The sequence below is a fragment of the Microcaecilia unicolor genome, chromosome 4 (assembly GCF_901765095.1).
Source record: "Microcaecilia unicolor chromosome 4, aMicUni1.1, whole genome shotgun sequence".
Taxonomy (NCBI): Eukaryota; Metazoa; Chordata; class Amphibia; order Gymnophiona; family Siphonopidae; genus Microcaecilia; species Microcaecilia unicolor.
This window is the reverse complement of record NC_044034.1, coordinates 28,667,503-28,693,301: the sequence shown is the minus strand read 5'-3', so window position 1 is coordinate 28,693,301 and position 25,799 is coordinate 28,667,503. Positions and strand designations below refer to the sequence as shown.

Below are 25,799 nucleotides of genomic sequence, written 5' to 3'. Positions count from 1 at the left end.
GTAACAACATTAGTGTACCTTAGTAAAAAAAAACCCCATAGGTTTTAGAAACGCCCATGCCCCTGTGACTTGGGGCCCTGTTTACTAAGCAGTGCTAGAGGCGCACTCGCATTTTTAGTGCGGTCCAGGGGCGTAGCCAGACCTCGGCGGGAGGGGGGCCAGAACCCGAGGTGGGGGGGCACTGTTTAGCCACCCCCCTCGCCGTTGCCCCCCCCCCCCCCCCGCCGCAACCGCAAACCCCCCTTTGGACTGCCATGACCGTAAACCACCCCCACCCACCCGCCCCCGCATCAGGTACCTTGTTTGCTGGCGGGGGTCCTCAACCCCACCAGCCGAAGAGTTTTCTTCAGCACCGGTCGACTGTTGCACCTTGGTTGTGTGATCATCTGTTTCTGACGCCTTACGTCCTGCACGGGGCTACATGCATGGTGCAGGACGTAAGGCGTCAGAAACAGATGATCCCACAACCAAGGTGCCGGAGTCAACCGGTGCTGAAGAAAACTCTGTGGCTGGCGGGGTTTGGGGACCCCCGCCAGCAAACAAGGTACCTGATGCGGGGGCGACGGCAGGGGGGCTCAAATGCAGAGGGGGCCAGGTCGTAATCTGTGGGGGCCCGTGGCCCCATGTAACTACACCCCTGGTGTGGTCTAACTCTGTAATTGCCCATAATGGGCGTCTACACCTTAGTAAACAGGGTCCTTAGAATTTAAGCGCATCACATTACAGAATCCACTTAGTGAGTTGTGCTTGTAAATCTTAATGCCAGTTAGTGCTGATAATTGCTTGTTAACATCCAACTGACAAGGCTGATTAGTTAACCAATTAAGTTATGCGCACAGTTATAGAATACGCTTTGATTTCCACACGGAAATTAAGACTCTAGACTTTGTACTTTTTAAAAGAGTAAAAAAAATCGATTCACTTCTACCCATTCTACACCAATGGAGGCAGTGCATGCAAATAGATCTCATGCATAGTCATTGGGGAAATCCTGAAAACCTGACTGGGTTGCAGCCCTCGAGGACTGAGATTAGATACCCCTGATCTAGAAGAAAGCATTAACGTGGTATCATTAAGTCAGGGAAGTATTTTATTCATTGGTTGCTCCATAGTCCTGTCTTGCAAAGTGCCTTTCTCCCAGGTTGTGGTAGTGGTAAATCAAAGATTTTCTGTTCTCCTTCCTTCACTCTATATTCAGATATCCATTTTCAGTACAATGGCTTTTTGTTTGGATTGATGCTTCTGTCAGTTGCTCGATTATCTCAGGTAATTAGAATAAGCCAGAAACTACCATTTGAAAGCCTCTGTTATGTTTGAGTGGAGCAGTGCTTCTCAACCCAGTTCCTGAGCACACCCAGCCAGTCAGGTTTTCAGATTATCCACAACGTATTTCTATACATGAGAGAGATACGTATACAAATCTATCTCATGCATATTGATTGTGGATTTCCTGAAAACCTGACTGGCTGGGTGTTCCCCAGGAGCTAGATTGAAAACCACTGGTCTAGAGCCCTTCATGGGACTTGGGTTGACAGAAAAGACTAATGCAGTGGTTCCAAAACCTGGTCCTGGATGCACCCCAGCCAGTCAGGTTTTCAGGATATCCACAATGAATATTCAGGAGAGAGATTTGCATGTACTGTGAGTGGAGGAGTAGCCTAGTGGTTAGTGCAGTGAACTTTGATCCTGGGGAACTGAGTTCCATTCCCACTGCAGCTCCTTGTGACTTAACCCTCCATTGCCCCTGGTACAAAATAAGTACCTGAATATATGAAAACCACTTTGAATGTAGTTGCAAAAACCTCAGGAAGGCGGTATATCAAGTCCCATTTCCCTTTCCCTAGTTCATATTCTACATGGAATGTTGCTACTATTGGAGATTCTAGATGGAATGTTGCTACTATTTGAGATTCTACATAGAATGTTGCTACTATTGGTGATCCTAGATGGAATGTTGCAACTATTGAGATTCTGTTGCTACTATTTGAGATTCTACATGGAATGTTGCTACTATTGGAGATTCTAGATGGAATGTTGCTACTATTTGAGATTCTACATGGAATGTTGCTACTATTGGTGATCCTAGATGGAATGTTGCTACTATTGAGATTCTGTTGCTACTATTTGAGATTCTACATGGAATGTTGCTAGTATTGGAGATTCTAGATGGAATTATTATTATTATTTGTTACATTTGTATCCCACATTTTCCCACCAATTTGCAGGCTCAATGTGGCTTACATAGTACCGTAAAGGCGTTCACGAATTCCGGTATAAACAGTTACACAGTGATGTTATTGTAGAATAGGGTTCATGTGGAACAAACATATTAGGGAATCGTATAGAGGAAGAGTTATGTTATGGCCATTACGTTCTTTGGTTTGGAATGTTGCTACTATTGAGATTCTGTTGCTACTACCGTGTTTCCCCGAAAGTAAGACACTGTCATATTAATTTTTGCTCCCCTAAATGTGCTAGGTCTTGTTTTCAGGGGCTGTCTTATTTTTCGGGGAAACATCGGGGTTGGATCGGGGTAGGCCCGCCCGCCCTCCGTCGCTCCCGGAACTAACCTTAAATGCCTCCTTTCACTTTCGCAGCAAGCAGCAGCAGGGCAGGCCACTCCTTCCTTCCATGTCCCACCCTCGCCTGACGTAACGTCCGCGAGGGCGGGGCACGGAAGGAAGGAGAGGTCTGCCCTGCTGCTGCTGCTGCTTGCTGCGAGGGTGAAAGGAGGCGTTTAAGGTTAGTTCCGGGAGTGACGGAGGGTGGGTGGAGGGGTGGCCCGGCGACCTCGGGTGGGGGGGGGGGGGGGTGGCCCGGGGGCGGCCTTGTCCGGCTCTCGGCAGCCTTGCTTTCAAACAAAAATTTGCTAGGTCTTACTTTTGGGGGAGGCCTTATATCTACTAATTCAGGAAAACCTCTACTAGGTCTTACTTTCGGGGAAACAGGGTATTTGAGATTCTACATGGAATGTTGCTATTCCACTAGCAACATTCCATTTAGAAGCCTGCCCTTGCAGATCAGCAACAAGCCTGCGCAGCTGATCTGCAAGGGCAGGCTTCTAGCTAGACTGTTGCTAGTGAAGGAGTAGCCTAGTGGTTAGTGCGGTGGACTTTGATCCTGGGGACCTGAGTTCAATTCCCACTGCAGCTCCTTGTGACTCTGGGCAAGTCACTTAACCCTCCATTGCCCCTGGTACAAAATAAGTACCTGAATATATGTAAACCGCTTTGAATGTAGTTGCAAAAACCTCCGAAAGGCGATATATCAAGTCCCATTTCCCTTCCCCTTCCCTTGGTATACTAATCTCTCTCATGAATATTCATTGTGGATATCCTGAAAACCTGACTGGCTGGGGTGCCTCCAGGGCCAGGTTTGGGAACCACTGGACAAATGGGTAGGAGCAGTTGTAACTCATGGGACAGCTGAGCTATTACAGCACAGACAATACTTTTTTTTTTTTTTAGGGAGGGCAGTGTTTCAAATCTAAACCATTCTAAGTTTTTATTTTATATATGTCCGTTAGCATTGTTGCTTTATTGACTACCATGAAAGCAGAAGGTTGCTCCAGCAGAGTGGGCGTAGCTGGAATTTCCATGTGAACTTTGGTGACCAGTTATCTTAAGTTTTTATTGTTTTATGTGTACTAGACCAGTGCTTCAGTGGTAACGCCACACAGTGCTATGTCAAGGAACCTGGGTTTTCTTCCTTTCTCAGGTCTTCTCTTCCCAAGGCAGCCAGGGCTGGGGATAATGCAGAGGCAGTGCTTACAGCTCTGAGAGGATAAGAGGTTGTCATAGTCATTGAACTATAGCACCACCTTGTGGCTGGATTTAGGACATATAGAAAGAGCCCTGATACTTGAGCCCACTAGCTGAGGATCGCTGTTTTGATGACTAGGATAAGTGTATTGAGAAGGGATTAAAAACAGGAGAACAAAACCCTCAGGTAATTGGAAATGCGATGGTCCTATAGGTTTGGATCCCAGTTCCGGTTTTGATTTAATACGGAAGCTCAAAGGAGCAAGAAGAGAGTTTTTGTGTGTTGGTCTGACAGATTAGTGGAAGCTCTATGGCATGCTGCATTGTGAGAAAACTGGGTTTGATTCCCAAGGCTGGTTTGTCTTGGCTGTTGCAAAAACGTGACCCCCTAGTGATGGCCTTCTTATATACCACATAAGAAAGATTGAAGGGTGTGTGCAGCCCCTGTCTGAAACCTGTCACTGTGATGCTAGGTTAGGCTTGGGGGAAGGGGGGGATACAGGGAGAGGGTTAAAATAGAAGAAAAACATGGGCAGCTATAATTTTGAAGTCTTTTTATGGCATAACTAATAGAAACTGGTTCCACATGTGCAAGAAGCATAAAGGAACAGAAGGGAACTATTAGGCCAAAATTTTTATTTATTTTTTTTTTTTTTAGTGTTTTCTGGTACTTCCTGAGGATTCCAGAACACCAAGGATGGTCAGAGCAACATTGACACTTCCTGTGTTTCAGGATCCTCGGTAAGCACCACTTTAGCGAAGAGAGCACTGCTTTTAATCTGTATATGCTCTTGGAGATGGGCAATAATGAGGTAAAATCATAAAACCGGCTTCTTGAAAAGTAAAGTGCGAGTGGAGGAGTAGCCTAGTGGTTAGTGCAGTGGACTTTGATCCTGGGGAACTGAGTTCAATTCCCACTGCAGCTCCTTGTGACTCTGGGCAAGTCACTCCATTGCCCCTGGTACAAAATAAGTACCTGAATATATGTAAACCGCTTTGAATGTAGTTGCAAAAACCTCAGCAAGGCGGTATATCAAGTACTATTTCCCTTTCCCTACTTGAGATTCTACATGGAATGTTGTTGCTACTATTGGAGATTCTAGATGGAATGTTGCTACTATTTGAGATTCTACATGGAATGTTGCTATTCCACTAGCAACATTCCATGTAGAAGCCTGCCCTTGCAGATCAGCAACGCTTCAACAGGTTTATGTGGTGACCTGTTTTTGTGCACTAACCTCAAAATTCTACATATGGCGTCTTAAGTTGTGCGTACTAATTTGGCCGCATGGTCAAATTGCATGCACGACTTAATTGATTAACAAGCCAGTCAGTGCTGATAATTGGTACTTAACCAATTATCGGCACTAATTGACTTTAATTAGAATTTACGCGCACAGCTTTGTAGACATATTCTATAACGTGGTGAGCATAAATTCTAATGTGCACAGTTGAAAAGGGGGCGTGGCCACGGGCATGGAATGGGCGTGTTGTGGGCGTTTCAAAAAACGACGTGCACTGTTAATAGAGTACACCTAATCTACTACTACTTGACATTTCTATAGCGCTACTAGGGTTACGCAGCGCTGTACAATTTAACAAAAAGGGGCAGTCCCTGAAGAACGGCACTTGAGTATATTCTATAAACCATGCCTAGCTTTAGGTGTAATTTATAGAATCATGCTAACCGGATAGTTTTATTAAGCCAGTTTTTTAGGCGCCATATACAGAATTTCCCCCTAACCATGCATTATAAGCTTAACGTCCTTTAGTAAAAGGGCTCCTGTGTGCCTTTATGAATCAGGCTCCCAGGTCCAGTAGTGCCGTAATGCGCCTTCACAGATCTACACCTCTGAAAAAGCTAGAGATATGTGTATGTGCCTTAATGCAACTACTCATGCTACTAGATGTATGAAGTGCTGTACAACATTATGGGTTAGATTCAATATTCAATGATTCAATGGAATGGAGGAGTGGCCTAGTGGTTAGTGCAGTGGAACATAGAATGTTGCTACTAGTGGAGATTCTGTTGCTACTATTTGAGATTCTACATGGAATGTTGCTATAGCAGAGGAGTGGCCTAGTGGTTAGAGCACTGGTCTTGCAATCTAGAGGTGGCCAGTTCAAATCCCACTGCTGCTCCTTGTGATCTTGGGTAAGTCACTTAACCCTCCATTGCCTCAGGTTCAAGCTTAGATTGTGAGCCCTCCTGGGACAGAGAAATATCCAGAGTTCCTGAATGTAACTCACCTTGAGCTACTACTGAAAAAGGTGTGAGCAAAATCCAAATAAATTATTTGAGATTCTGTTGCTACTATCTGAGATTTTACATGGAATGTTGCTACTATTTGAGAGTCTACATGGAATGTTGCTACTATTGGAGATTCTACATGGAATGTTAATGTTGCTATTCCACTGGGTCTTTTTGTCAAGGCTCATTCATTAAAGAACTGTGCTCCATTTTTAAAGGCCCGTGGTGCTGTTTTTTTCGTTTGGGCTATTCCTCTAGCAACATTCCATGTAGAAGCCTGCCCTTGCAGATCAGCAACGTGGCTGCACAGGACATCAGACTCACAGAAACAGAAGCCGTTGCTGATCTGCAAGGGCAGGTTTCTACATGGAATGTTGCTAGTGGAGGAGTAGCTTAGTGGTTATTGCAGTGGAACATAGAATGTTGCTACTAGTGGAGATTCTGTTGCTACTATTTGAGATTCTACATGGAATGTTGCTATAGTGGATGAGTGGCCTAGTGGTTAGAGCACTGGTCTTGCAATCCAGAGGTGGCCGGTTCAAATCCCACTGCTGCTCCTTGTGATCGTGGGTAAGTCACTTAACCCTCCATTACCTCAGGTACAAACTTAGATTGTGAGCCCTCCTGGGACAGAGAAATATCCAGAGTTCCTGAATGTAACTCACCTTGAGCTTCTACTGAAAAAGGTGTGAGCAAAATCAAAACAAATAAATATATGGTGCATTGAAAATCCGCGCAGAACTCATTTTCAGCTACACGTATTCTAAGGGGATGGGATTCGATATACCACTTTTCTGTGGTCACAATCAAAGCGGTTTACTTGTTATATACAAGTACTTATTTTGTACCTAGGGCAATGGAGGATTAAGTGACTTGCCCAGAGTCAGGTGGAGTTGCAGTGGGAATCAAAACTGGTTCCCAGGCCACTGCACTAACCACTAGGCTACTGCTCCACTCCTACAAAATTTCCACACGGATTATAGAATACACTGATGGTGGTCCGCCTAAATTACAGTAGGTGCAGTGCAGGTATATTTTATTTATTGATTTATTTATTTGTAGCCCACATTTTCCCACCTATTTGCAGGCTCAATGTGGCTTACTTAATACCGGAGAGGCGTTCGCTGACTCTGGTGTGAACATATACAAAGTGATAATGTGGCAAAATAAGATTCATGTGGAACAGTCACATTAAGGAATCGTAAAGCGGAAGAGTTGTGTTGTGTCCATTACGTACTTTAGTTTTGCAGGGTTGCAGAGTTCAGGCATTTAAGTTGGGTCGGTAGGATAAGCCTTTTGAAACAGGTTAGTTTTTAGTGATTTCTGGTAGAAAGCTGAAATCCAGATCCTCCAGGGTAGCATTTTCTGAAATGCTACCTGTGCCACGCGCAGGGCCCAAGAGACAGGCAGAGCTCCAGAGTCTCAATGCGTGGATGAGACGATGGTGCAGGGAGGAGGGCTTTAGATTTGTTAGGAACTGGGCAACATTCTGGGGAAGGGGGAGCCTATTCCGAAAGGATGGGCTCCATCTTAACCAGAGTGGGACCAGGCTGCTGGCATCGGCGTTTAAGAAGGAGATAGAGCAGCTTTTAAACTAGAAATGGGGGGAAGGCCGACAGTCGCTCAAAAGAGCATGGTTCGGGATAAGGTATCTTTCAAAGATATCACCATAACAGGGAAGATAGAGTATCCTGATAGTGAGGTTGCAAAAGAGATTGTAGTAGATCGGGTATCTTTAAATAACAATAAAAATCAGACAAAAGATTGCCAATTAATACTGTCAAGTACTAAGCATGATGTACTTAGGAACAACAAACATAGTTTGAAATGTCTATATGCGAATGCCAGGAGCCTAAGAAATAAGATGGGGGAGTTAGAATATATTGCACTAAATGAAAAATTAGATATAATAGGCATCTCTGAGACCTGGTGGAAGGAGGATAACCAGTGGGACACTGTCATACCGGGGTACAAATTATATCGTAGTGATAGGGTGAATCGGATTGGTGGAGGGGTAGCATTGTATATTAACGAGAGCCTTGAATCAAATAGATTGAAAATTCTGCAGGAAGCAAAACACTCCTTGGAATCACTGTGGATTGAAATTCCATGTGCAAAGGGGAAAAGGATAGTGATAGGAGTGTACTACCGTCCGCCTGGCCAGGACGAACAGACGGATGCGGAAATGTTAAAGGAAATCAGGGACGCAAACAAACTGGGCAACACAATAATAATGGGGGATTTCAATTACCCGCATATAGACTGGGGTAATGTAACATCTGTACACGCAAGGGACATAAGATTTCTTGATGAAATCAAGGACAGCTTCATGGAACAGCTAGTTCAGGAGCCGACAAGAGAAGGAAAAATACTAGACTTAGTCCTTAGTGGTGCTCATGATCTAGTGCAGGGGGTAACGATACGAGGGCCGCTTGATAACAGTGATCATAATATGATCGGTTTTGATATTGGCATTGAAGGAAGTGAAACTAGGAAATCAAGTACGCTAGCGTTTAACTATAGAAAAGGTGATTACGACAAAATGAGAAAAATGGTGAAAAAAAGACTGAAAGGAGCAGCTCGCAGAGTAAAAAACTTGCATCAGGCGTGGATGCTGTTTAAAAACACCATCCTGGAGGTTCAGGACAAATATATTCCACGTATTAGAAAAAAGGGAAAAAAGACTAAACGTCAGCCGGCGTGGCTAAACAGTAAGATAAAGGAAATCATTAGAGCCAAAAAACAATCCTTCAGAAAGTGGAGAAGAGAACCAACTGAAAGTAACAGGATAGATCATAAGGAATGCCAAGCCAAATGCAAAGCGGAGATAAGGAGGGCAAAAAAGGACTTTGAGAAGAAATTAGCGTTGGAAGCAAAAATACATAGTAAAAACTTTTTTAGATACATTAAAAGCAGGAAACCGGCCAAAGAGTCGGTTGGGCCGCTGGACGAAAATGGTGTTAAAGGGGCGATCAAGGAGGACAAAGCCGTAGCGGAGAAATTAAATGAATTCTTTGCTTCGGTCTTCACCGAGGAGGATTTGGGGGGGACACCGGTGCCGGAAAGAATATTTGAAGCGGGGGAGTCGGAGAAACTAAACAAATTCTCTGTAACCTTGGAGGATGTAATGGGTCAGTTCAGCAAGCTGAAGAGTAGTAAATCACCGGGACCTGATGGTATTCATCCCAGAGTATTAATAGAACTAAAAAATGAACTTGCGGAGCTACTGTTAGAAATATGCAATCTGTCCCTAAAATCGAGTGTAATACCGGAAGACTGGAGGGTAGCCAATGTTACTCCGATTTTTAAGAAAGGTTCCAGAGGAGATCCGGGAAATTATAGACCGGTGAGTCTGACGTCGGTGCCGGGCAAGATGGTGGAGGCTATTATTAAAAATAAAATTGCAGAGCATATACAAAAACATGGACTGATGAGACAAAGTCAGCACGGATTTAGTGAAGGGAAGTCTTGCCTCACCAATCTAATGCATTTTTTTGAGGGGGTAAGCAAACATGTGGACAATGGGGAGCCGGTTGATATTGTATATCTGGATTTTCAGAAGGCGTTTGACAAAGTGCCGCACGAAAGACTCCTGAAGAAATTGCAGAGTCATGGAATCGGAGGTAGGGTATTATTATGGATTAAGAACTGGTTGAAAGATAGGAAGCAGAGAGTAGGATTGCGTGGCCAGTATTCTCAGTGGAGGAGGGTAGTTAGTGGGGTCCCGCAGGGGTCTGTGCTGGGTCCGTTGCTTTTTAATGTATTTATAAATGACCTAGAGATGGGAATAACTAGTGAGGTAATTAAATTCGCCGATGACACAAAATTATTCAGGGTCGTCAAGTCGCAGGAGGAATGTGAACGATTACAGGAGGACCTTGCGAGACTGGGAGAATGGGCATGCAAGTGGCAGATGAAGTTCAATGTTGACAAGTGCAAAGTGATGCATGTGGGTAAGAGGAACCCGAATTATAGCTACGTCTTGCAAGGTTCCGCGTTAGGAGTTACGGATCAAGAAAGGGATCTGGGTGTCGTCGTCGATGATACGCTGAAACCTTCTGCTCAGTGTGCTGCTGCGGCTAGGAAAGCGAATAGAATGTTGGGTGTTATTAAGAAGGGTATGGAGTCCAGGTGTGCGGATGTTATAATGCCGTTGTATCGCTCCATGGTGCGACCGCACCTGGAGTATTGTGTTCAGTACTGGTCTCCGTATCTCAAAAAAGATATAGTAGAATTGGAAAAGGTACAGCGAAGGGCGACGAAAATGATAGTGGGGATGGGACGACTTTCCTATGAAGAGAGGCTGAGAAGGCTAGGGCTTTTCAGCTTGGAGAAGAGACGGCTGAGGGGAGATATGATAGAAGTGTATAAAATAATGAGTGGAATGGATCGGGTGGATGTGAAGCGACTGTTCACGCTATCCAAAAATACTAGGACTAGAGGGCATGAGTTGAAGCTACAGTGTGGTAAATTTAAAACGAATCGGAGAAAATTTTTCTTCACCCAACGTGTAATTAGACTCTGGAATTCATTGCCGGAGAACGTGGTACGGGCGGTTAGCTTGACGGAGTTTAAAAAGGGGTTAGATAGATTCCTAAAGGACAAGTCCATAGACCGCTATTAAATGGACTGGAAAAATTCCTCATTTTTAGGTATAACTTGTCTGGAATGTTTTTACGTTTGGGGAGCGTGCCAGGTGCCCTTGACCTGGATTGGCCACTGTCGGTGACAGGATGCTGGGCTAGATGGACCTTTGGTCTTTCCCAGTATGGCACTACTTATGTACTTATGTACTTATGAAGTTTAGGTGGCCGTATGTTGTTTTCAAGGCTTTTGGTAGTGCATTGCACAGTTGTGTGCATATGTAGGAGAAGCTGGATGCATAAGTTGATTTGAATTTAAGTCCTTTGCAGCTTGGGTAGTGGAGATTTAGATATGTTCGTGATGATTCGGATGTCTTTCTGGTTGGTAGGTCTATGAGGTCTGTCGTATCCCGGGGCTTCGCCGAAAATGATTTTATGAACCAGGGTGCAGATCTTGAAAGCAATACGTTCTTTGATTGGGAGCCAGTGTAGTTTTTCATGGAGGGGTTTTGCACTATCAAATCGTGTTTTTCCAAATATAAGCCTGGCTGCCGTGTTTTGGGCGGTCTGGAGTTTCTTTAAGGTTTGTTCTTTGCATCCCGCATAAATTCCATTGCAGTAGTCTAACTGACTTAGTACCATAGATTGTATCAAGTTGCAAAATATTTTCCTCGGGAAGAATGGTTTAACTCGTTTGAGTTTCCATATTGAGTGGAACATTTTCTTTGTTGTGGATTTCACTTGGCTCTCTAGTGTTAAGTTACGGTCCAGTATGACGCCAAGGATTTTCAGGCTGTGTGAGATAGGGTGTTGATACTTGAGGGGTTGTCCGCACTGTATTGGGAGGAGAGGATGAGACAGAGTGTTTTTTTCTTTATTGAGTTTTAGTTGAAATGCATTTGCCCAAGAGGCCATGATGTTCATGCTGAGCTTGATTTCATTGGTGATTTCTGTCAGATCGTGTTTGTAAGGGATGTATATTATGACATCATCTGCATAGATGAAAGGGTTAAGGCCTTGGTTGGATATGGACTTGGCTAGTGGGGTCATCATTAGGTTAAAGAGGATCGGTGATAGTGGTGATCCTTGAGGTACTCCACAGTCTGCTTTCCACGGTGATGATATGCTTGAGTTTAAATTCACTTGATATGTTCTTGTGGTTAGGAAACACTTGATCCAACTAAGTATATTTCCACCAATCCTGAAGTAATCTAGTAGTTTTAGTAAAGTGCATAAATTGTGAAAATGCCCACGGCCCAACCCCCTTTTCTGACAGAATGTATTTAGTGAGTTCTGTGCATGAGTTCTAATTAATGCCAGTTAGTTCTCCTAATTGCTTAACATCCAATTAACAATGCTGATTGGCTTGTTAACCAATTATTTATGCGCATTGTTATGGGATCCACGTGGATTTCTGTGCGGATTTCTGTCCATACAGAGACCACAATCTGGAGTTTTTGTACCTGTTAAGTGACTTGCCCAAGGTCAGAACAATCTGCAGTAGGAATCAAACCCAGGTTGCCGGGATCAATGCCCACTGCACTAACCATTAGGCTAGTCCTCCACTCAGGTCCGGTCTTAGCAAGTGCGGGGCCCTATGCAGACCAATTTGGTGGGGCCCCACCCTAGCTCCGCCCCCACCCTACCTCCACCCCATTGATAAGATTATTCCATTTTTAGAAAAAATTTTTATTTATGAAATTTCAAATAAAGACAAATGAAGCTAAACTTGTACAAAAAAACTGATTGAAATAATAACCACAATGCTATCATGAAACCTCCCCTCCCCAGAAATTATTCAGTTCAAATCCACTAGAATTAGTAGTTCCAATTCTCATAACAAAGGAGAATAAAGGAAAAATATTAAGAAAAGATCCAGTACTTTCAAATTCCCCTATCACTCTGTAACCCATCAAACCAGAGAGGAAAGTAGCCACATCAGTTACTAATTAGTTTGAACTGATTGTACCTACTTTATTTCAGATTTTGCTACTTCATGATTTCCATTCTCAGATTTTAGCTTAGCAATCTTTTCTTCCTGTGATTGCAGTCTAGCTTCCAAATGATTAATTCGAGGTGTCATATCATTAATTACTGGAAGCAGTGTTTTAGCTAAATCTGCTATTGCCATCCAAATTTTTATCAGGAGAAATATCTGCAGATCTATGTGAAAATAACCCAGATATGTTAGAAACAGCCTCTTCCAAGCCAGAAGATCTTACTTGCTCAGCTTCTCCAGCAACTAATGTTGTTGGGCCAAATTCCTCTCAGGAAGGCAGACATTTCCAACCCTTGCACCGTCCGCAAGCATCGTTAGATGAGAGAGACACTTCTCCTGATCTCCTGCCTGCATGGAATCCGATTTCGATTTGGCATAAGTGCACAACTGTTGGCGTCAGCAATGATGGCTCACCTCACGTCCTCACCACCTCCGACCAGGCTCCAGCTTTTCCCGCTCAGTGACTCCCGCCCTCGCGTCCGGAAACAGGAAATACATCAGAAGGCGGGACATTGAGCGGGAAGCTGGAGCCTGGAGGTGAGCTGTCGGACTGCAACTGTCTGTCGTGGCCGTTGCTGCCTGGGCTGGCATCGCTCAGTCGCCAGGGTCCAGGGACTCGGGAGCTGACGGCGGGCTTAGCGGGCCCAAGCCGGGGGTGGGCGCCGCGCCAGTGGTGGCGGGAGCGGAGCGGCTGAGCTGCGGGAATGGGGATCATCTCAGGCGACTAATGCGAGCAACGGCAGAGGTCAGAGCGGAGGCACGAGCAAGGCAGAGTTGAGGCACGCCACGTGGGGCCCCCTTAGGTGCGGGGTCCTATGCGGCCGCCTTGGTAACCTCTGCCTAAGACCGGCCCTACCTCCACTCCATCCCAATGCCATATGCAGATATATCACTTCTCCGCCCCTGGGACACCAATGTGCATATCATTTGAACAGTCATTTCACTTTTCCTGTATACCGATTTTTTTTTAGAACCCAGGTATGGTCATCCCTTTTCTGCATATAAGGCTGGTTTTATGTGCAGCAAAATCTTTATAAACTAGCCCCCTAATTTGGAGCAAAGCATAAACTTCTTTCCACCTGCCTCTCTCCCCTTTTACTTTTAACTAGTAAAATGTCCAGTGGCAAGTTGGCCAAACAGTCTGTAGGTTGCACTTTTCAAACTCCAAAAGTTACCTGGCCAAATCATTTCAATTTTTAACCCCCCCCCCCCCCCCCCTCAATTTCTATAGCACATAGATATCCATCCAATCTGTAACTGGAAAAAAAGAAATAAAAATGTCCGATCGTTATGCAACCTGAGCAACAATTTTGTCCTGAACAAATACTTTTGTTCAATGTTCACTAAAGAAGGAAATGAAGGATGACAGATGAATGAAAAGGGTTCACAGGAAACCAGCAAAATCCAAACTGAACGTCACAGTGGGCTAGATGAGCTACATTTCAGCATATTAAGGGCACTCGCCGATTCATTCACAGTTGCCCTTCTGTTTAATCACTCTTTAGAAACCAAAATGATTCCAGGGAGAAGGTTAGTAACTACAAACCAATGAGTCTGACTTCAGTGGTGGGTACATGAATGTATTTACCCCCTTAATAGGATAGTGGAGTATGTGAACCCAGTGGGTAACCAGATCAAGCATGGTTTTACCAGAGAGAGATAATGTCAAACAAATTGGATCAGTTATGCCTGAACCAAGGAAATAGATCAGGGTGAGCTCAGGATGTGGTGTACTTAGATTTCAGTAGGGCTTATGACATAATCTCAATTGAAGAGGCTCAATATGAGGTGAAACTAACTGAGAATTGTAACAGATTAGAAGACTAGAAATGCCAAAATGAAATATATACCGTATTTTTCGGACTATAAGACGCACCTAGGTTTTCCTCCCAAATTTGGAGGAAAGAAAAAGTGCATCTTATAGTCCAAAAAATAGTTACAGGCCCCCCTCCCTGTTCCAGGCACCCTCCCTCCGTTACAGGCACCTCCCTTCCTCCGTTACAGGCATCTCCCTCCGTTCCAGGCCCCCCTCCCTCCGTTACAGGCACCTCCCTCCCTCCGTTACAGGCACCTCCCTCCCTCCGTTACAGGCACCTCCCTCCCTCCGTTACAGGCATCTCCCTCCGTTACAGGCACCTCCCTTCCTCCGTTACAGGCATCTCCCTTCCTCCGTTACAGGCATCTCCCTCCGTTACAGGCACCCTCCCTCCGTTCCAGGCACCCTCCCTTCCTCCGTTACAGGCATCTCCCTCCGTTACAGGCTCCCTCCCTCCCTCCCTCCGTTGGAATTTTAAAACTCCTCACCTCGTCGGTGTGACTCGCGGTAGCAGCAGCGCTTCAGCGTGCACGTCGCTCTTCACTCAGCCAGCCTTCTCTCTCTCAGCTCTCTGGTCCCGCCCAAAAGGGGTGCCTGTAACGGAGGGAGGGAAATGCCTGTAACAGAGGGAGGGAGATGCCTGTAACGGAGGCAGAGAGGGGTGCCTGTAACTGAGGGAGGGAGGTGCCTGTAACTGAGGGAGGGAGGCTACAATCGGACTATAAGACGCACCCCCCCCATTTTCCTCCCAAATTTGGGAGGAAAAAAGTGCGTCTTATAGTCCGAAAAATACAGTAAAACTGGACCAAGATCACCAGCTTATTTTATGTAAGAAACGATCTGTTATTGTTTTTAATCTGACAGAAAAGATATTTGGAAGGAGCCTTACTCTTCGCTGTGCTCCTTAACCTGAAACACATTTACCTCTACGTTGCCCCAGCGTATGGTGTGTATTTACTGCGATCCTATTGCTTCACTGCGTTCAAGCCAGGTAAGGTAACGTGATTTCTGTAAATCCTGTGTGGTGAATCAGTCTTTTCTGTGGGATAGGTGAAGGTTGCCAGTGTGACTACACAGATAATTTTGTAAGATGGCAAGTAGGCACCTATTTAGGCACTCTTATAAAGACACGTGGACTGGCATTTTAGAAAGGCTGTGTAGAGAGGAATTCAGATGTCTAAGTCCAGGATATGGGGAATTCCCGTACTGTTTTACAAGAGGCTGTGTAAAATAGGAGCTGAGCAAATTCACATTCAACTCCCTCTACGTCCAGAGGGAACATCAGTTTTAGAAAGGTGGAGGGGGCGAAACATACTTCACCCCCCTCCAACCCCATAGATGTGGGAGCAGTTTTCAAAAATGGCAGCTGCACAATCATAGCATCATATCCCCATCCCAATACCAGCTTCCCCACCCTCCCCTCATGACACCGGAGTCCTCGACAGCACAAGCCTCCCCCCAACATGACGCTTGAGCCCCTGAAAACACACAACACCCATTTCCCGACACAACACATACCCCCCCACAAAGATATACCCTTGAGAGATGCCACGTGGCAGCCCCCCCCCCCCCAACGTGCTTACCAGGGCTCCTTGGTTCTAGTGGGGTAGGAGTGATGCCCACTCACTTCCCTCTCAAGGCCACCAAGTGTCCAAAGTGGCAGTTGTGTGCTGTCGAGGGTAGAGTGTGATATCGGGAGGGCTGGGGAAGCTGGGATCGGGGGGGGGGAGCTGACCACATGAAGACCAGGCATGTCAGGGTTTACAATTGCCCCTACATCAAGTACTTAGGTGTGCCTTGGAGCAGGTATAAATTCCAGTGTCCAGGTTTCTCAATGCAAACATGAATTCTCTATGGAGGTCTAAATTCTTGTCCCACCCAAATTACTTCCTCGTTCTGCTCTCCTCATTCCTTGCCATCTGCATACTTGGCTCCCCTCCCCCCCCCCCCCCCCCCCCCCAATCTCAGTGGCCCGTGTTCTGAAGTGGCCCCCTAGTCCTTTTAATTTTGGAAAGAGTAAATAAGCAATTCACTCCGTCCAGTACTTTATAGACCTCTCTCATATCTCCCCTCAGCTGTCTCTTCTCCAAGCAGAAGAGCCCTAGCTTCGTTGTGACACTTGTGGTGGTAAATGTGAGCCCTCCAAAACCCACCACAAACCCACAGTACCCACATGTAGGTGCCCCCCTTCATCCCTAAGGACTATGGGTATACAGTTGTGGGGAGTGGGTTTTAGGGGGCGTTGGGGTGCTCAGCACCCAAGGTAAGGGAGCTATGCACCTGGGAGCTTTTTCTGAAGTCCACTGCAATGCCCCCTAGGGTGCCCGGTTGGTGTCCTGGCATGTCAGGGGGACCAGTGCACTACGAATGCTGGCTCCTCCCACGACCAAATGGCTTGGATTTGGTCATTTCTGAGATGGGCTTCCTTGGTTTCCATTATCGCCGAAAACCGAGTATGACCATCTCTAAGGACGAACATCTCTAAGGTCGACCTAAATGTTGAGATTTGGGCGTCCCTGACCGTATTATCGAAACGAAAGATGGACGCCCATCTTGTTTCGATAATACGGGTTTCCCCGCCCCTTCGCGGGGACGTCCTGCGAGGATGGCCTCAGGAAAACTTGGGCACCCGGTTCGATTATGCCCCTCCATGCCATACTTTGTATTTGAATATTTTTACTGTTGTAATTGTCTATTGCTTACTTTTGACTTATTCTTGCTGTGCACCACCTTGAGTGAATTCCTTTAAAAAGGCGGTAAATAAATCCAAATAACTAGATCAGGAAATGCTATATTTGTTCACTCCTATATTGTTATACACTGCTGTGTAAAGAATGTTTCTGCTATTCTGTGGGTTGACTTTTGGATGATAAACGCGTATACTTAGCTGCCTCTATGCTGATTTTGTTTAGATGGATCTGTCAGATGGCACAGTTTCAGCTTCCTGCGTGCAGTTTCTCTGGCTTTGATTGTCTGCTTCGTGTTTGCCCTTTCCCTGGGGCCCTTCATAGTTCTGGTAAGTAAGAAAATGCCTCTCTTCTGCTTCTTTCTTAACACTCAAAGTTGTGTTTAACGATGAAAATGTGCATACTGCACGTCACGTGACTGTGACTTTTGAACAACGTCTTTGATGGTGTGACTTGCTAATAACGTATTAGATGACGGCACGATTTACCTTTGCGAGTTTGTATTAAGTCACAAATAGGGTGACTTACCAGCTCATTTTCGAAAGAGAAGGGCGCCCATCTTCCGACACAAATTGGGAGATGGGCGTCCTTCTCTCAGGGTCGGCCAAATCGGCATAATCGAAAGCCGATTTTGGCCGTCCTCAACTGCCTTCCGTCGCAGGGATGGCCAAAGTTCAAGGGGGCATGTCGGCAGTGTACAGAAGGTGGGATGGGGGCGTGGATAACAGATGGCCGTCCTCGGCCGATAATGGAAAAAAGAAGGGCGTCCCTGACGAGCATTTGGCTGACTTTACTTGGTCCCTTTTTGTTCAGGACCAAGCCTTGAAAAGGTGCCCGAACTGACCAGATGACCACCGGAGGGAATCGGGGATGACCTCCCCTTACTCCCCCAGTGGTCACCAACCCCCTCCCACCCAAAAAAACTAATTAAAAAACATTTTTTTCCAGTCTCTATGCCAGCCTCAAATGTCATACCCAGCTCCATCACAGCAGTATGCATGTCCCTGGAGCAGTTTTAGTGGGTACTGCAGTGCACTTCAGGTAGGCGGACCCAGGCCCATCCCTCCCCTACCTGTTACACTTGTGGTGGTAAATGGGAGCCCTCCAAAACCCACCCGAAACCCACTGTACCCACATCTAAGTGCCCCCGTTACCCTTTCAGGGCTATGGTAGTGTTGAACAGTTGTGGGTAGTGGGATTTGGGGGGGCTCAGCACCCAAGGTAATGGAGCTATGCACCTGGGATCAATTTGTGAAGTCCACTGCAGTGCCCCCTAGGGTGCCCGGTTGGTGTCCTGGCATGTGAGAGAGGACCAGTGTACTACGAATGCTGGCTCCTCCCATGACCAAATGGCTTGGATTTGGACGTTTTTGAGATGGCCGTCTTCAGTTTCCATTATAGGCGAAAACAGAGTTCAGCCATCTCTAAGGTCAACCTAAATGTTGAGATTTGGGCATCCCCGACCGTATTATCGAAACGAAAGATAGCCGCCTATCTTGTTTCGATAAGACGGGATGCCCTGCCCCTTCGCCAGGACGCCCTTAAAGATGGGCGCCCAGTTTGATTATGCCCCTCTTAGCTACTTATCCCCAGATGCTATATATTATTTATTACATTTGTACCCCGCGATTTCCCACACATAGCAGGTTCAATGCGGCTTACATAGTAAATAGAAGTAGAATATTACAAATTGTAGTAAACATAGTAATAGTGGGGTTTTATGGCATCCAGAGTTAGGCATACCCCCGAGATGCATGCACAACTTAATTGGCTAACGAGCCAATAGCCAATTGAATGCTAGCAACCAATTATTGATGTTAATTGGCACCAATCAGGATTTGTGCTTGCATCTGGCTGCATGCTATTTTGTAACAGTGGGTGCTAAACCCCATAGCGCACAACCCAAAAAGGGGGGCTAGACCAGGGAGAGGCATGTGAAGAAGAAAATTGTCAGCCTTTACTTTTTTCTTGTTGTGATTTTTATTGCGTGAAGGACTTTTTTTCCCGTTCTGGTTTTCTTTTTTGTACAGGAGCACGGGTGGGTCAAGGGCGTTCTGAAAAGTTGGGCACAATGGTATTGGGTGCTGAGATTTACACCAGGTTTCAGCAGGCGTAAGTCTGGTGCCCAGAGCTGGATGCGGGACTCGGCACTAAGCGTTGTTCTGTATTTAGTTTTGAGTGCTTGTGTGATGTGCACGTTCAGCGGTATTCTCCAATATGAGCGTGCAGGTTGCATAGCGTGTAGCTGCAGGGGGGTGCTCACACTTATATGCTTAACTTGTAGAATAGGATAAGTTACGTGCTAAAGTTCTACAATTACGCACAAACATGAGGAAAGGCTAAAGCGGCTAGGGCTCTTCAGCTTGGAGAAGAGACGGCTGAGGGGAGACATGATAGAGGTATATAAAATAATGAGTGGAGTTAAACGGGTAGATGTGAAGCGTCTGTTCACGCTTTCCAAAAATACTAGGACTAGGGGGCATGCGATGAAGCTACAATGTAGTAAATTTAAAACCAATCGGAGAACATTTGTCTTCACTCAACGTGTAATTAAACTCTGGAATTCGTTGCCAGAGAATGTTGTAAAGGCGGTTAGCTTAGCGGAGTTTAAAAAAGGTTTGGACGGCTTCCTAAAGGAAAAGTCCATAGACCGTGATTAAATGGACTTGGGGAAAATCCACTATTTCTGGGATTAGCAGTATAAAATGTTTTGTACTTTTTTTGGATCTTGCCGGGTATTTGTGACCTGGATTGGCCACTGTTGGAAGCAGGATGCTGGGCTCGATGGACCTTTGGTCTTTCCCAGTATGGCAATATTTATGTACTTACATTGGTCTCCTAACTTTACATGCAGTGATGGCGTTTAATGTTGATGCATCTATACACCTGTGCAATTTTCTGAGCCATTTTCTGTGTGTAAAACATGCTTTACACAAAATACCCGTTTGGGGGCAATTCTATAAGTGGGCACCTTCTTTAAGGTGTTCTGATGCCGCCCGGTGAAGGCCTTATTCTGTAATGGCATCTGGGCACCCAGGTATAGTAATTAAGATTTAGGTCTTTTTACCACCATCCCAATAATCAATACATATCCCGGTAAAAGATTGGAATGATAAAAGACCAGGCCACATATGAGAAAAGTAATTTATTAACTTACCAATAGAGTATACAGAATTAAAAATAAATTTTCTCATAGGAGTACAGTTCTGCTTATACAAAAGTATTGGCTGAGACTGTCTCAAACATTTACTGATCAGGCTGCTGCTTATATACTGTTTCTACACAAAACCCTTTCATAAAAGACATTACTTCATTCTTTTCACTTATCATCTTTTTCTGTTATGTTCTTCAGCCAAAAACTCCCTGCTACTTTATCTATTACCTTATGTTCTGTTCCCTGAACTCCTGTGCACATAATATTCTAGCTACAGTCTTTGTCTGTAAGTTTGGTCCAGGGGCGTAGCCACGGGCGGGCCAGGCCCAGCCACGTTTGCTCCAGGCCCGCCCACCCTAACTAGCCCCAACCCAACCAGTGGCGTAGCTCTCCCAAGCGAGGCTCCAATCTTTTCCTGCCTCTTCTGCCCGCTCTCCCCGTCCGCGTGGTCTGCTCACTTTTACTGCCCTGAAGCACCGTTCTCCCTCCAGCACCGGCGATTCCCACAGCCAGCCTTCTGCCAGCGTGCGTCGTCGGGGCCTCTTCTCAGGCACATCCCACCTACTCTGCAACTTCCTGTTTTCCGCAAAGGTGGGACGCGCACCTGAGGAGAGCCCCCGACGACGCACGCTGGCAGAAGGCTGACTATGGGAATCGCCGGTGCTGGAGGGAGAACGACACTTCAGGGCAGTAAAAATTACCAGAACTGACCGTGTGCAGAGGGCTTTCGGCATCTGGAAGAACACTGCCAAATGCCCTGGGTTTGAAACAGTTCAGTGGGGGGGAAGGAGGGTAGCGGGTGGAGAGGAAATGCGAGGCCCGTGCCCACCCAGTCCACCTCCAGGCCCATCTAAAAATTGAACTCCTGGCTACGCTACTGGTTTGGTCGGCCTTCACCTTTGAAAACATCTCTTGATCCATAACCGTGCTGCTATTTCTTCAGTATCATAAACTGGCATTGACGCACCTTACTTTTAGGTTCATGAAGTTACACAACTCGTGCAGCTAAATGTATCAAGAACCAGTTATGCGTGTAACTGGGAGGCCTATCCATGCAATGTCCAGTTGCCTGCTAGAACACTTACATGTATTCCGTAGGGAGGGATATAAAGTACTAATAAACATGGTGTAAGTGCTAATTTGCTGTGTACGCAAAGGGTCGTGTGCCCGCGAGCACCTAGTTGTAGAATTGCTCTTTGCATGGCTTCACATTCTTTTTTTTTTTTTTTTAAATCTTTTATTTTGCATTTTCAAAGTTATACAAGCCAAAGTTCAAACACTACAATTCTCCAAAATACAGTAACTGATCAAATCGTTAACATTGCCAAATCTTAATCAATAACAGTGATGTGTCTTCTGATATTACTCCCATGTCCCCCCACCCCCCCTCTTCCCATCTCCCCTATTTCACCCTTTCGCAAATTATATGGCATTAGGATTTTACAGTGGTAGCCATCCAGGCTGTATAAGGTTCCTAAATCTTTTGATGCTGAATCAAACGCCCTTTTCTTAAGGCAGTCAGTTTGAACATCAATTGAATGTACTCCAGTTTTTCCAATACCACTGAGATGTCTGGCAGTCTCGGTTTTTTCCATGTCGCTGCAAGTACTAATTTGCCCGCCACAAACACCTGGGTGGCGAATTGATGTATATGCCGTGGTATATTGGGTGGTTTAAAGTGTAGTAGGCAATATTCCATTTTCAATTGATAATGTAAAGTAGTCACTAAGCGAACAAAGTCTACGATGCTGGCTTCACATTAATTTGAAAATCAAAACTAATTTGTTTAAAGTGTGCAGGGCAACACAGGGCTGCCATAGAGTTTAGCGCTTACAGTCTATATTAGAGTACATATTTTTCTCCTTAGAGTTCTGATTTACAGGCCGTGGGAGGAGGTAACAGCAGAGGAGTTTCCCCTTTTCAGTCTCCTTTATAATTTGGAAGAGTGCAAAACAATTAATCACTTGAGTAAATTCTCCACAGGACAGACTTTGAACATCCATTGAGCTGGCCCAAGTCTCTCTCCTACTACTACTACTGTAGATCATTTCTATAGCGCTACCAGTTGTACGCAGCGCTTCACAATTTAACATGTAGAAAAGATGGTCCCTGCTCAAGAGAGCTTACAATCTAATAGGACAGACAGACAGGACAAATAAGGGATAAGGGTGGGACAGACAGATAGGACAAATGGGAAGGGACTATTGAAGAGAGGAAGACAAGATAACGGTTACGAGCAGATGACGTTAGGAATTAAAAGCAGCATCAAACAGGTAGGCCTTTAGCCCGGATTTGAAGGCGGCCAGGGATGGAGCTTGACGTAATGGCTCAGGGAGTCTATTCCAGGCATAAGGTGTGGCAAGATAAAAGGAACGGAGTCTGGAGTCTCCTGCAGCACAAAACACAAAATGATAGCAAATAAAGACCAAATAGCCTATCCGGTCTGCCCATCCATACCATCTACTATTTCTTCCTCTCCCTAACAGTTCTATGTGCTTGTCCTATGCTTTTTGGAATTTAGATACAGTCTTTTTCTCTACCCCCGACACTGAGAAGGCTGTTCCACGTAACTACCACCCTTTCTGTAAAGAAGTATTTCCTTAGGTGACTTCTGACTCTAACCCCTTTCACCTTCATCCTTTGCCCCCTCGTTCCAGACCTTCCTTTCAGTTGCAAGAGAGTCGCCTCCTGTGCTTTTATTCCACACAAGCATTTAACTATCTCTGTCATATCTCCCCTCTCCTGCCTTTCTTCAGAGAATACGTATTGAGACCGTTAAATCTGTTCCTATACGTTCTATGACGAAGACCACTGACCATTTTATTAGCCACCCTCTGGACCATCCTGTTTGTTTTTGAAGACGTGATCTCCAGAACTGTACACAGTACTCTAAATGGAGTCTCACCAAAGACTTACACAGATGCATTATCATCTCCTTTTTCCTGCAGGCCATTCCTCTCCCTATTCCCCCAGCATCCTTCTGGCTTTCACAGTTGACTATTTTTTACATGTTCATTTTGCCTGTTTTTTTCTGAACCATTAAAAAAAAAAAAAATTTGGACCTGAGGACTTTGTGTGTGATTACTTTTGTGAGTTTCAGAAACATTGTGTCAGCCATTTTGAGAGACATATAGGACATGCCAAGGCATCCCACACTACAACATAACCAGCAGAGTTGACTTTTGTGGGGGGGGGGGTTTAGTCTTGCATCCTGCTGGCCCTTGGGTGGGGCGTCCAGAGAGTATGCTGCCTTTAATCTGCACACACTTTACCTTTTTCTTTCCTATACTACTACTACTACTACTTAACATGTCTAGAACGCTACTAGGGTTACACAGCACTGTACAGATTAACAAAAAGGACAGTCCCTCCTCCAAGGAGCTTACAATCTAATGGGTGAAATGTCAAGTTGGGGCAGTCTAGATTTCCTAAATAGAGGTATGGTGGTTAGGTGCCGAAGGCGACATTGAAGAGGTGGGCTTTGAGCAAGGATTTGAAGATGGGCAGGGAGGGGGCCTGGCGTATGGGCTCAGGGAATTTATTCCAGGCATGGGGTGAGGCGAGGCAGAAAGGGCGGAGCCTGGAGTTGGCAGTGGTGGAGAAGGGTACTGAAAGGAGGGATTTGTCTTGAGAACGGAGGTTACGGGTAGGAACGTAAGGGGAGATGAGGGTAGAGAGGTAAAGAGGGGCTGCAGATCGAGTGCATTTGTAGGTGAGTAGGAGAAGCTTGAACTGTATGCGGTACCTGATCGGAAGCCAGTGAAGTGACTTGAGGAGAGGGGTGATATGACTGTACCGGTCCAGGCGGAAGATAAGACGTGCAGCAGAGTTCTGAACGGACTGAAGGGGGGATAGATGGCAAAGTGGGAGGCCAGTGAGGAGTAGGTTGCAGTAGTCAAGGCGAGAGGTAATGAGAGAGTGGATGAGAGTTCGGGTAGTGTGCTCAGAGAGGAAAGGGCGAATTTTGCTGATGTTATAGAGGAAGAAGCGACAGGTCTTGGCAATCTGCTGGATATGCGCAGAGAAGGAGAGGGAGGAGTCGAAGATGATTCCGAGGTTGCAGGCAGATGAGACGTATGATATGTAGTTCTGTTTCTTTGTCTTCTCCCCATATATTAGTCAGTGGCATATTTAAACTAGATGCGTGTGTTGCGAATGCACCCCTTGTCAGACCTAGCCCCCCATCCCCACCTGAAAATCCTCTCTGCTTCAGTCTTCACCCAGGCAGCAGCCTGCACCAGGACTTCCTCCCTGAACCGTCACGACCCCTTCTGATGCAATTTCCTGTTTTGTGAAGAGCAGGACGATTGACAGAGGAAGTCCTGGTGCAGGCTGCAGGCAGCCTATGAGTGCCCATGCCTGGGTGAAGACTGCGGCAGAAAGGATTTTAAGGTATGGGGGGGGGGGGGGGGAGATGCACCCCCTGTAAAAAAAAAAAAAATCCTGGCTACACCACTGATAGTAGTGTACTGTAAACCACCCAGAGAGCCCACTGATTGAGTGGTATATCAAAGCTGAAATAAACTTGGAAATTTAGGTATACAAATAACTCTCTTCATTTCATTTTAGGGTCAACTGCCCCAAGTACTCTCTCGACTTTTTCCTTTCAAGAGAGGCCTTTGTCACGCTTATTGGGCTCCCAATTTCTGGGCATTATACAATGCTGTGGATAAAAGTCTATTGATCATTGGTATTGTATCATTTAAATATATCTGCAAAGCCATACTTTTGTCTATAAACAACGGAATGCGTATTTGAAATCCACATCTAACTATTTTTGACTGAGAGTTCATTTAAAATACTTGGCAAAGCTAAAACATAATGTCTATTCTCAAGGTTCAAGTCTAAATCTCTTTATTGCATCGTAATAGCAGAACAATGTTTACTGTTATGTATCAAATGTACAACGCAAACAATAGTATAGCCAGTCATTTACATAATATAGTCCCATCCCATCCCTCCTCTTCCCATGCTGAAGGAAAGGCATTCATTTCTAATAAATGAATTTAATGCATTTTAAGATAAGGGGTCACTTATTAGGTTGCACCCCTCGTCGTGTCTTTATTTTTCTGCCAGAAGGGGCTTGTTTCCGATAGAGCCTATATACACGAGGGGTTAAGGCAGCCATTCTCCTCAATCCCACGTAGTTGGTTTCTATCTTCAGAATGAAACTGTGTTAAAACTGCAGGCACTGACAAGTGCAAGTTTGTAAAATGGCCCAAGAAAGCAGGTAGGCAGGCGACTCATAAAATCCAGCATGGAATTTAAAAAAAGAGGCAAATCGCCAAAAAACTTTCATTAAAAGATTAATTTATTTGTTACAAAAGTTTCAAAATGGTTATGAGCCCAACACAGCCGCATTTCGCCCTCCTAAAGGGCTGCGTCAGGGGCTTGATAAATAATTCCACCTACTGGACTTGAAACAGCTCCTTTCTCGAGAAACAGCAACAGCAATTTATGGTGAATCTGGATTCTATGTAAGTTGCCTAAACTTCGCTGCACAGGGTGGATTCACACATAAATTAGTTAACGAGCCAATTAACACTAA

The 25,799-nt window shown here is 45.4% G+C and overlaps 1 protein-coding gene across 1 annotated transcript in view; it reads left to right on the top strand.

The window, feature by feature from the left end:
- Positions 1-25,799, top strand: part of ALG8 (ALG8 alpha-1,3-glucosyltransferase) — a 67,161-nt gene that overhangs the window by 18,864 nt on the left and 22,498 nt on the right. Inside the window, exons 5-8 of the mRNA XM_030200085.1 lie at positions 1,199-1,266; positions 15,275-15,401; positions 17,323-17,426; positions 24,821-24,941. Coding sequence (XP_030055945.1) covers positions 1,199-1,266; positions 15,275-15,401; positions 17,323-17,426; positions 24,821-24,941 — 420 coding nt within the window. The remainder of the gene's footprint in view (positions 1-1,198; positions 1,267-15,274; positions 15,402-17,322; positions 17,427-24,820; positions 24,942-25,799) is intronic.